The following is an 11,279-nucleotide window of genomic DNA, read 5'->3' as shown; positions in this document are numbered from 1 at the left end:
GACGTGGACGTATTGCGCTAAGTACGTCCACGTCCTGTCGTTCACTTAAAATCGTGAGTGTAACACTAAGCGCAATATAATCATTAACGTCAACCAACCAGCCCCCTTCATTGCTTTACTAAATATAAAGGTTGCTTCATTGCATGTTTTCCCATTCTAGCTACGTGCCGCATTGTATTTTGTACAATGATTTAATGCTTGTATAAGATGTGTACACATTTTTCCACTGTCTATTAATAATGTATGTCTATTATGTTTTGTTATATGCCCTATATACTCTTTTAACACTACTGTAATGCCCCCCTTACCCAATGCCTCATACGAGGCCTGTAAGGACATTTTTAATTAAATAAAAAAAAAGATCTCCCAGTCGTCTCTTAACACGAGTCATCAACATCGGAAAACATTCTCTTACAATAACGCATTCTCATACTCCCTGTTCTGATTTCTAAGTAGGGAGGTCCCCTTAGAATTATCATAAAAGCTTTCCCCTTTTGATTTAACTTTTTGATGTTCGATACTCCTTCATATTCGGCTTCCAGTACATTGCTCGTACCAAAAGGCTGCCCACAAAATTAGCTTCCACTAATAAGTCTCCTAGTTTTTTTTTTTTGCTGTTCTTTTGTTAGTCAATTCTTTCCTTATAACCTCCGCCCCCTTCCGGCCCTCACCATGCAGTCACCATAGATAACCTAGCCACCCATCTATTTCCACTCGTATTTCTCAGTCGTCTCTCGCAACTCAACATGCGACGCCCTCTCGTAGAGACCGGAAAAAGCTGTTTTTTGTACGCAAGACTCCGTGACTGCCACATTACGCACGCTGCTTGCTTCAAGCTCGGAGGCCACACTTGGTTGGATGTGCGCCACTTCGTTTCTGCCGGAGAGGTGACGCTGCCATCGTTTCAGCAGGCGCGTATTTTGAATCTCCCTTTATCGTTGTGTCTTTGGAAACCGTACTTAATGTGGCTCATTGCTGTCAATAATCTTATTTGTTTGGCCGCGAACGTGATGTCGTTAATTATTAAATCGAGTACTAGTTTTGATTGCGAACAGCGCACCGGTAGCGCTGTGGTGCGAACCCAATCCGTTGAGTCAATATATCGTTTTTTGGTCTACTCGCTGGACCTGCGTCTCGGGTAGACAGAAGAGGTTGCGCCCATGTAACACGCCGAAATGCTTAGCTAGCTCTTTTAAAGCTGCTATTATCTAAACATTTTTTCTCTTAGCACGACACCGCTGCGCATTTTCCGGATTCCGACTGATTCGGACAGCCCGACAGGACGTGCTCGTACTTGGCGGATCGAGTGTGCTGCAGCAACCTCCGTCAAGGCGAGAAATAAGAGGGCGCACACGGCTCGATTCGACGCTGGCTGCGGATCGCACTTCATGCGCCTTGCATGTGGCTCGGGCTTACCCCGTGCGTTCGAGCTGGTCGAGCCCGACTCGACGCTCGCTCAGCTCGACCGGCAAATCTCGGGCCGATAAGAGCCCTTCTTTTGTCGCGTTCATATAAATGCCCGCTATGAGCGATTGGCTGAGGATCGGACCGCACATGGGTAAATCAAACACGTATCAACGAAAAAGAAGTAAGCAAATGAGTAGGGAGACAAGCAGGCTACTTTCAATAGAAAAAATGAATTGGAGTTAACAGATCTGTGGAAATAAGGAATTTTCAGGGTTTGTTGCTTCACATTTGACAGCAAATGCAAAGTGATTGAAATGCAAACTTTTGATCTCTGTATACTTTCCAGGTATCTTCCTTGTCATTATGAAACATCGTTGAAGCGCACAATTGAACATGGACGAGAAGAGAAAGACAACACGAACGCCGGTAATTCAACTGAATTTTATTCATGAACGTGTTTTCATGAACGTGGCGTTCGTGTTGTCTTTCTCTTCTCGTACGTGTTCAATTGTGCGCTGGCAAGATGTTTCATAATGCTTATCACAACCAACTAGCCCGGCTGTCCATACTTATCTTCCTTGTCATACTATTTCGCTCAAAAAAATTATAGTTCTGAGACAGAACTAAAAGGAGAGAAATGACCCAATGTGATGTAAAACAGTTTATTGGTGATCTCCGATATTTGAGAATGAATGGCGCATCGACGTCATCACGGCACTATAAGTCAATAAAATGCACTGTTCCGTGGCAACCGTTCGCCCCGTAGTTTTTATCACAGATATCCGTTGCAACCACTACTGTCACTTAACACAGCAAACACACGACCAACATCTCAGCACACTACTTATCACTTCGATATCGTCACAAGTCGACGCCCGTGTTCTCCGCCACGGAAAGTTAGCCAATCCTGTAAGCCCAACAGATGAGACTTTGCTTCTGCAGTCGAGCCACCACTGCCCTTCTTCCTTCTGTTTCGACACCATCCGCTTGAGGCTGGAACATTCCTTCTAAATAGAATGCATAGCAAGAACAATCACACATCGTCATGAAGTAAACTTCGTGCGGATCATGCCGTCTTGACAGTGCGACGGAAGTGCTTGTTGTTCGAGTGCCGATGGTGACACGTATTAAACGCCGAGACAAGCCACATGTTGGCATCGGATTGGCCTACGTTGTGTGCCGACGTGGTGTCGTTTATTTCTGTAACAGGCAGCGGGGCCGTCGTCAATGTGCCAGCACATGCGGCAAGTAAAATCAGAACATCGGTAAACCCTGTGCTCGAAAGCTTTGAAGAGAATGAATGGTGGTTAACCACTCGCGTCAGGGGTGAAGGTCGGGTTGACTTGACCGTTTATGACGTAGGGCGTTTGTGAGGGCGCTGCGAAGCGTCCTGTTCTTGCTTTCACCTGCTGCTGCTTCCACGCGTTCCATGCACTGCGAACCATAGCATCGCGTGGACCGTAGTTCTCGGAGGGCGAGAACGTTGCCTTCAGTTTCTGAAATCGGAAAAGTAAATCTAGATGCAAATGTGACTGAGACGTAATAATAAAGCGTTTCAGCGTGATAACCGTAAACGTTTTATAGTTTACGGAACACCGGAACATTGCAGACCCAGACGTGCTGCTGCTGATGATGATGCAGCAGCCATACCCTTTGAAACGGCCTGGTGCCATATAACTTCAGGCCAAACGTAGTGACAGAGAATTGAAAAGCAACGATAGTGGCGTCATGATTTGACACTGACGTCAACTAGAATACGAGAAAGTATTATTGCAACGAGCTTGTTGTGCCTACATTCTGGTGGAAAGGCGTCGCAGCATCAATCATTAGCAGACATTGCATTTTCTCTCTTCTTTAACACTTTCTCGAGAGAAATGACGCGACCCAAGAACGTTTCTCGGCAGCTGCGGTTAAAGGAGGTGTTACAAGATGGCGCCACCAGCGTTAGTGCTGCCGTCGACGAAAACGGTGTTCCGCTCACTTAACGACGGGCTGTAATTCTGCAATGACTTCCTAGCTTTTGATTCCGGAAACTACAACCTAGCTATTAGAAGTGCATAAATGATTATGGAAAGCACGTTATTTTTCTTAGGCAAAAGATACTATGTGTATCGTGCTACGTGACAGCATAATATTTTTGTTGAAGACGGAAACTTCAGCAAAGAAACGTCTGCCTCCTTTTTTATTGAGATTTAAACTTTACCGTGCGGACTCGCACAGTGCTGAGCAATGCATGTGTGCGTGGACACCTCGGCAGTGCATGTAAGTAGTTTATTTACAGGCTTGTTGTTATTCCCCTCCTGCACCCACACTTAGCGCATGCGCAGGGTGCCGTGGTCGCTGTCTTTATTTATATTTTTATTCTCTCAAACTGCTGAAGAGTGCGTTCGTCAATATGTCATTGCGGTCAGCTCTCCGGACACGCACAGACTACAAAACCTCGTCTGAAGTGGATACTCACCTGGTAAATGGTGGTTCCAGGGGCTCTGGCAAAGGTGATGGCCATCCACAACGGCACTTGGCCGATGGCGATGGCAGCCATGATCCAGCCTATGGTCTGTCCAAGCGGTGGCAGACTAGAAGCGCCTCCCTCGGTGGCGTTGCCATAGATGAAGATGGCCTGCGGGCATTCAGAGACGGTGACTCACGCGACCTCTCTACACGAGAGTCCAGTGGAGGCCAGTGGAGTCCAAAGGAGGTCAATACGACTTGCCAAAAAACTGGTATGGCATCTGTTTCGTTCATGCATCAAACCGTTTACCGTGTGACGTGCCCTTACTCAAGAGCTCCTAGGCTGCTGAGGGCGTGTCCTGCGCTGTCTATGGTCACGTTCTGTGTATCCAAAGCTACTTAGCCGTGAAGGATAACGTGCACTTGAGTGATCGGTCACTTGATTGATTGATTATTTATTTATTTATTTATTGAATGAATGAATGACCAATTAACCGATCGACCCAAACAATCGATACGGCTTTACCAGCGCGAAATCACTAGAGGCCATTGTGCGCCGTGACGAACGCTTCAATCGGTTAAGCATGGCGCAAGCATGTTTAACATTGCGTAAAACTGAGGAAGAAAATGCCGACTGGATAACTCTGCTGAAGCGTTGGTTGAACACTAAGTGGCCTGGAGGCCATTGTTCTAGCTGAACACGCGTCCAGTCATCAATCACACCGACAATGGCATTACCACTGATTAATATGAGAACTCCTTACGATAAGAGACACGGGCGTGATGAATCCCCAAGTGACTTTCCAGAACCACGAAATCTTTGTGTTGAGCATAAACTCGAAGTCCCTGATGACGTTTCTGATACCTGAAATCGAAGCACAAAACACCTGTAATTAAAGCTAGCACAAACTGGACGCAATTGTTCACATGCATTTCTATAGAACGAAGGTTTACAGACTAGGCTTCTTGGTCAAGGAATTCTGTAAAGAGAGAATACGTTAGTTTATAGCTCCAGAAGGGAGTGTTTAGTTGGCTTTTGTTATTTCTTGACACAAGCCATATTCTGGATTTGAAATGTGCTTTATTTTTCTTATTTACATTCACTGTATGATTCATTTCACTGTGCAAATGGCATGAGCGCAAAAACACACAAGTTACTTCCACTCGAGCAGCTGTCAAGACGTTTTTACGAACCATCGTTGCTATTAAGTAGGCGGCACTTTCTTATGCATAGTTGGACCATGCATAAGAACCACTCCCAAAATATAACACCAGAAAAGAAATGATAAAACGCCATCACGCATTGCGAACCACACGGGCAAATGATCGCACAAAACAACGTTCAAATTTTTTATAAACCTATTCCAGTACAACTGTCAGGGCGAAGGAAAACTCCAGAAAAAAATTTTCTGTTTTAATCATCACCGCATTCACCGCAGCTCTATGGTGAATCAATGTGCGGCATCACCGCAATACACACAATTTTGCGCTTGTGTGCGCCTTCGCAGGAATTGTGACTTCACATTACTGTACATCTAAAAGTAAATTCAAATTTACTGCTCTACTGCAGAGTGCAGCAATGAAGCCATACTTCAAGGAAAAAATTCTGTGGAATTTGTATTTTCATTTTGTTACTTCAATTTTTTACCACTTTAGTGAAGATTACCCACGAAACAATGCCGTGTTTGTACGCTCCTTTTCCTTTCCCTTCAATAAATAATTTATAAACTATAATTTCCGCTTTCATGCATTCTCAAATCTTCCCGCTGACACTATAATAACGACAAGGATAGAATTTTAAGTCACCTCCGCGTACATATTTACGTAGGTTATTAGCTTTATTGAAGCAATTTCAACGAGCGCTATTGAAGCGATGAAGATTCAAGGTTCTAATGACATCAAGTTCTTGAGCGTGCTTGGCACTCACCATAAATCCACATGAGGCCGACGACTTCAAATATAGCGTACAGAAACACGGCTTGACCGACGCCGTAATTGTCAAACAGCAGGCGCATCGCATTTCCGCTCTGGGTAAAGAAAGAGGAGCCAAAAAAATGCATAGTGAGCATCGTGTTCGAGCAGACGAGGTAATAAACACGTGCACATCAACCAACCACGCGTGTGTCATCCCCTTTAGTCATTTTGATTTAATCAGCGAGTTAATTTTCCAGTATTAAATGCAACTGGCTATTACTCACGTTATCTAAACATTTTAGTGTGCCGTCATCGAGCTTCCTTCCGCGCTGGATATATATCTTTGTTGCGGCATCGAGTTATCTCTTCGAAGTGATGTTAACCTCACATAACACCTCGATGGTCACAAAGACTTTTAACTGCCACGTGTGGGGGTGAACCAGTGGGATAAAGTTTTCTGATTGTACGAAATATTTTTTTAAGGAGAGATAAATCCAAAACCAAGGACTTGCTGTTACTTTACTAGCTTTTATACAGCAGATTTATGTAAAATAAACATACAAATGTTGTATATTTTATAATGTTCGGCAAATGAGCGAAAACATTGACACAAAATAGAGATATACAAAAGCAAGGAAAGTAAAGAGGTTAATCATAGAATATCTCCAGTTTCCTACCCTGTACTGGGGAAGGGGAAAGGGGGCATAAACGAATGAAAACATTTTCAGAATGTTTCCAACGTTAACGTGCAAACTACATATAAAGTTCATTTGCATGCTCAATATGTATTTTCTTCGTTCATAATATGGTATCTTCATAAAGTATGAGTGGTAAACTGGTTTGGTACATTTTTCAGAATGTTTATCAGCGTTCCTATTCAATGGACATATAAAGTTCATTGTCGTGCTCAGTATATGCCTTCCATTGCACCATAATAATGAACCTACGTGAAATACGAGTAGAGAATCAGTGTGGCACATTTCACAGAATGTTTCCCAACATTCACAGGAAAACTACATAAAAGCTCATTGCATACTTAATATAAAAATTTCCTTGGTTGATAAAAATGATTCTTCGTAAAATGAGAGCGGAGAACATAAAAAGCTCATTGCATCTTTGGTTGATATGTGAAGCTTTATAAAATTTACTATAACGCCTGCTTCTAGGAACCGGTTTTGGTTTCCGTGCTCAGGAGGAGGTAAGCGTCATGAAGTACGTGGTGTCACCATTGGCTCGTTCATTGACTGCAATCGCTGCGGCAACCAGCACACGCGAGGATAACCAACAGAAACGCGTGCAGCGCTTTTTTTTATTTTGTTGCGTGCAACGTCGGTCTATTGCTAGCCTAGCCTTATTGCGACAAGACGTCTGCAACGTTTGTTTTGTCTCATTACGTCGCAGTAATAGCCATGACGCCAGGTTCAGCGTTTCGGGACCAACTTTAGTGCCAAAGTGAAATGTAAGCGTTTTCCAACCATCATACTTGCTGAATGTCACCGATTTATATGCTAGAAATGTGTGGAAGAGCTCCTGTAACTTCGAAGATGGCCGCCAGCACTCCTTTATGGGAAGATAAAATCCCCTGGGTATGATTACACAACTACATCAACATATACATATATTGCAAAGCTAGTTCCTTCCCTTACCCTCTCCTTAACCCCGAATTAACTGCAACCATTTTCACACAAGCTTCGAATGTGCTCAGTCGTCAGCGTTGCTGTTGACCGAAGAAAAGAGCAGTGATGAACGTGAATGAGTGTATACTCGTGACAGGTCGCACAGCCATCTATAGTTTAGGGGCATTTTTGTTTACGTAACCATATTCCTCACTGTATTTGTGTCTCAACCCGCGGAGCACATGCTGTCACGATGCCTGACGCGGTATAAGTGGATTGACAAGTGTAAGCCGGAAAAGGCAGTTCGCGACGTACGTCGGTGCACAGAATGAGACCCGTGCCGAAGCAGACGGCGCAGAAGAAGACCGCGATGTGACTCCTCCACTTCGTGAGCGCGGGAAACTGGTCGGTGAGGACTGTGGTCACAGCCTGGACGTCGCCGACCTACGTAGAACAATGCATTAATCGAGAGTGTTTAGCTTGTCTGTGTGCGCATTACACATCACGTAATAACAAGTTAGCAAAAGACATGAACGACAGTGACAAGGCTGGCTATATATTTACGACGGTTTATCATTTATTCAACAACAACAGCTACAAGCGTTTTCTGTTACATGGGTATCCTCATCTAAGAAAATTTGTAAAGGGCATCGCGTTAGGGATTGTGCCACTGCCGCCTTTTACAGGAGCAGTTAAGCAGAATATGGCAGTGTGTAGAAAAAAGAAAAAGCACGGGCAAAGAAGGGACACGTAATGCAGGAAAGGCGCAACACACAATTGGCACAGCAGTATCTGGCAAGGGCCTCGTATGCGCTCAATAATGGCAGATTCGCTTTAGTAGGCTTCACCCAAATATAGACACGTATAGCAATAAAGCTTTTTGCATCAATTAAGTAATTATGTAATTAAGAAATGCAATGTAACCATAAGTATGTTCACCCTTCTCAATTTTAGTATACTTCATGGCTTGGTCGTTCTTTCCACTGTTAGTATGTTTCAGCGCAATAGACTGTGCGTATGGCGCACACTGCGTGCTACATTACCTTGTAATTGATCAATTGATGCTTATTAGGTACTGTCAGCGTGCTTCACCGCAGTACACAACTAAAGCAAAATTCTTTCCTGTTATATGAATATGCATTACTGTGAAGCTAAAGCATATCTGCCAATACGGAACCAATATAAAATCACTGCCAATTTCTCATAATTTACGAGTTATTACGCACTGTCAGCATGTTTCACTGCTACACAGAAGTGATGCAAAAATGCTTCACCGTTGTACAAATACGTTGTTTTGGTGAAGCTTACTAAATCACATCTATTATTGTGGAACGCGTAAAACCCCTCTGTATCTAATGCCCCAGAAGATGGCCCCACCAACTCGACTGCAGACGCCTACACATCCGGTAACCCGATATTCCGACAACTGCAATATGTATACGGACTAGCTAAAACTCTCTAAAGTGCAGATGTAAGAATAAAGTGATAGTAAAGAGGTTGAACTTGTCCGCATAAGTATAAGCCTTCACAAGTAAACCGAGTTAATGGAGACGTGCAAGGCAGTTGCAATGCTGGTATACAGCGACATCTTGTGACGCTCTGTCCAACAATAATCGAAAAAAAAAACGTTAAGAAGGTTTTCGTCTAGCAAGGGTGTTCTCGTCGAAAGAAAGAAATAAGAAAAACGGACTGCATGTTAAAGGTTGTGTCGCTGCCGGCGGTTTACACAGCACCTAAGTAGAATATGGTATTGGCCTCTATATATTAATAGCTCTGTGTTCTTTCTAATTAAAATGTGCGCCACAAGATCGCACCACCAACACGCCTGCTCTAGTGTACGTTTTACGTCTCCAGTGACACGGTATTCTGTAACTGTTTAGGCAGTCCGTGAACTACATTACCATTTGCTAAATACCAGAGACGCGGCATCTTATACGAATACAACAACGAATACAACATGAACACAACAAGGAATACAAAACAACATCTGCGCAATGCATTTGCTCGTTAGTCAGCCTGTTCTACTGTTTGACCGTTGGGAGAAACAGAAACGGCTACTTGAACACAGCGCACAATAAATCGACAAGGACTGACAGAGTAACGACACCAACAGCGCTTTGTGGTGTCGTTACTCTGAGTCCCTGTCAATTTATTGTGCGCTGTGTTTAAGCAGACTTGCATAACCAACTATTCCACCAGTTCGTCTTGAGAAATGGTTAGCATACACCTTTGCCTTCATTTGGCGCTCTAGTATATTGCGATCCTGATGACTATGCCTTGAGACAAAAGTGTCTTTTTAACAAGTTTCGTTCTTCATTCCAACTTTTTGTTGGTATGTTTGGTATTTAGCTATAAAAGCACAAATGTACATTGAATCCAAACAAGACATCACAAGAACATAGAGACTTCAATCCATCAAATTTGCCGGGAAACCTTCGCCATCACGATGACAGGTCCCCGTGTCTAAAAGCTGGCTCCAGACTGACAAGTGTTCGACAACTGATGATCCCTAAATGTATATCGAAGTAGCTTGGCGCCAACTCCTCCGAAAAACTTGGCACTATGCTGGTTCACATTAACGAAAAGCTACCGTTCACTTACGCCAGTGCCGAGCCCAAGTAGGAACAGCATGAGGAAGAACAGGACGGACCAGAGCTGAGGCACGAAGGAGATTCTGCTCAGTGCTTCAGGGTACGTGACGAATGCTAGGCCCAGATCTGCGCATAATCAAGTGGGACAATCATCAAACATGTAATTCAATGAAATGTAATCAACAGTCAGTACTAAGTAAAAAGAAATTCTAATTGGCAGGAACTTGCTTCAGCACCCGAATTAAAGAAAGAAATGTAGATGCGCAGGACACCCTTTCCTTCGCACGGCCGCCGTTCAACTAGAGCCTTTCCAATGAGCCACCTCCAACTTACTACGAACAAGCTGGTGGCTCGAACTTACATTACATGTAGTTAAAGAAAACGTTAAGCTATGTTGGTATTTGGTGAGAAAGCGTTGGTATTTTGGTTAACAAGCTGTACCTCTCAGAAACATGGAAAACTTTGCCACTGGAAAATTCGCGTTTCTAAGGAAAAAAGAACAGGTGCGTCAAGTGTTCAGCCTGAAGACCGGCCACAAACAAAACAGTAAGGATTCGCATGAATACGAGGCCTGGAACGACAGCTTTCAAGAAGCACTTTGCAAAGAAAATCAGACCAATGTCGAAAAACCTGGTCGACTGTAACTTCAACGATAGGAGTGTGACAATAACATTCAAAACTGACGGGGCGAAGCGGTAGAAGCTAAGTGAAATGAGCTAGTATGAATCAAAATATTCGAAACAATGTAACTGAAGGTCGCACTTGTACCTATTAGAAACAAAAACAGTAGACACTCAGTGTTAAGGGGCCAACCCATTGAAATGAATACCGAATCTATAGTACTGTACTTACCGGATTCACCTTTCAGCACCTGCGAGATGTCATCAGTGTTGAGGTCGTGAGCAAGGGACCCCAACGTGGCGAACACAACGCAGCCTGCCAAGATGCTCGTCATGGTGTCAGCAATGCTGATGAAGAAGGCATCTCTGTAGGACAATAAAAATGCATCATCTTTGAGTTTTAAAAAAAATCTGCGCATAAATGACGAAAGTAAAAAATTGTACGCGTATCTAAGTCCCTTAGTTAAAGCTATTGTTATTTTTTTATGGGACATCCCAGTGTTACCTTTGATTAGCTTCAGACACTGTGGAGCAGTCAAAATGAGGAGATGAAGGCGCTGTGTCAATAGACTACAGCACGATTGAAAACCACAACTCCAACAAGTGTTGACACATTACACTGCACCCAGAGCTCGAGCAGAAAGGGATATTTGAAAATATGTAAAAGGAAAAGCGTAGCC

At 43.6% G+C, this 11,279-nt stretch overlaps 1 protein-coding gene across 1 annotated transcript in view; it reads right to left on the bottom strand.

Annotated features, from left to right (window-relative positions):
- Window positions 1–2,055: 2,055 nt before the first annotated feature.
- The window catches only part of LOC135906251 (sodium-dependent nutrient amino acid transporter 1-like), a 32,287-nt gene continuing 23,063 nt past the window's right edge, over window positions 2,056–11,279 (bottom strand). The window contains exons 10-16 of the mRNA XM_065437553.2: window positions 10,832–10,965; window positions 9,990–10,105; window positions 7,704–7,832; window positions 5,786–5,885; window positions 4,623–4,723; window positions 3,869–4,027; window positions 2,056–2,903 (exon numbers count right to left, since the gene is read on the bottom strand). Coding sequence (XP_065293625.1) covers window positions 2,715–2,903; window positions 3,869–4,027; window positions 4,623–4,723; window positions 5,786–5,885; window positions 7,704–7,832; window positions 9,990–10,105; window positions 10,832–10,965 — 928 coding nt within the window. The 3' untranslated portion in view covers window positions 2,056–2,714. The remainder of the gene's footprint in view (window positions 2,904–3,868; window positions 4,028–4,622; window positions 4,724–5,785; window positions 5,886–7,703; window positions 7,833–9,989; window positions 10,106–10,831; window positions 10,966–11,279) is intronic.

The sequence above is a fragment of the Dermacentor albipictus genome, chromosome 5 (genome assembly GCF_038994185.2).
Source record: "Dermacentor albipictus isolate Rhodes 1998 colony chromosome 5, USDA_Dalb.pri_finalv2, whole genome shotgun sequence".
Taxonomy (NCBI): Eukaryota; Metazoa; Arthropoda; class Arachnida; order Ixodida; family Ixodidae; genus Dermacentor; species Dermacentor albipictus.
Note: the sequence above shows the minus strand (reverse complement) of the source record. Positions and strands in the feature narration are given on the sequence as shown.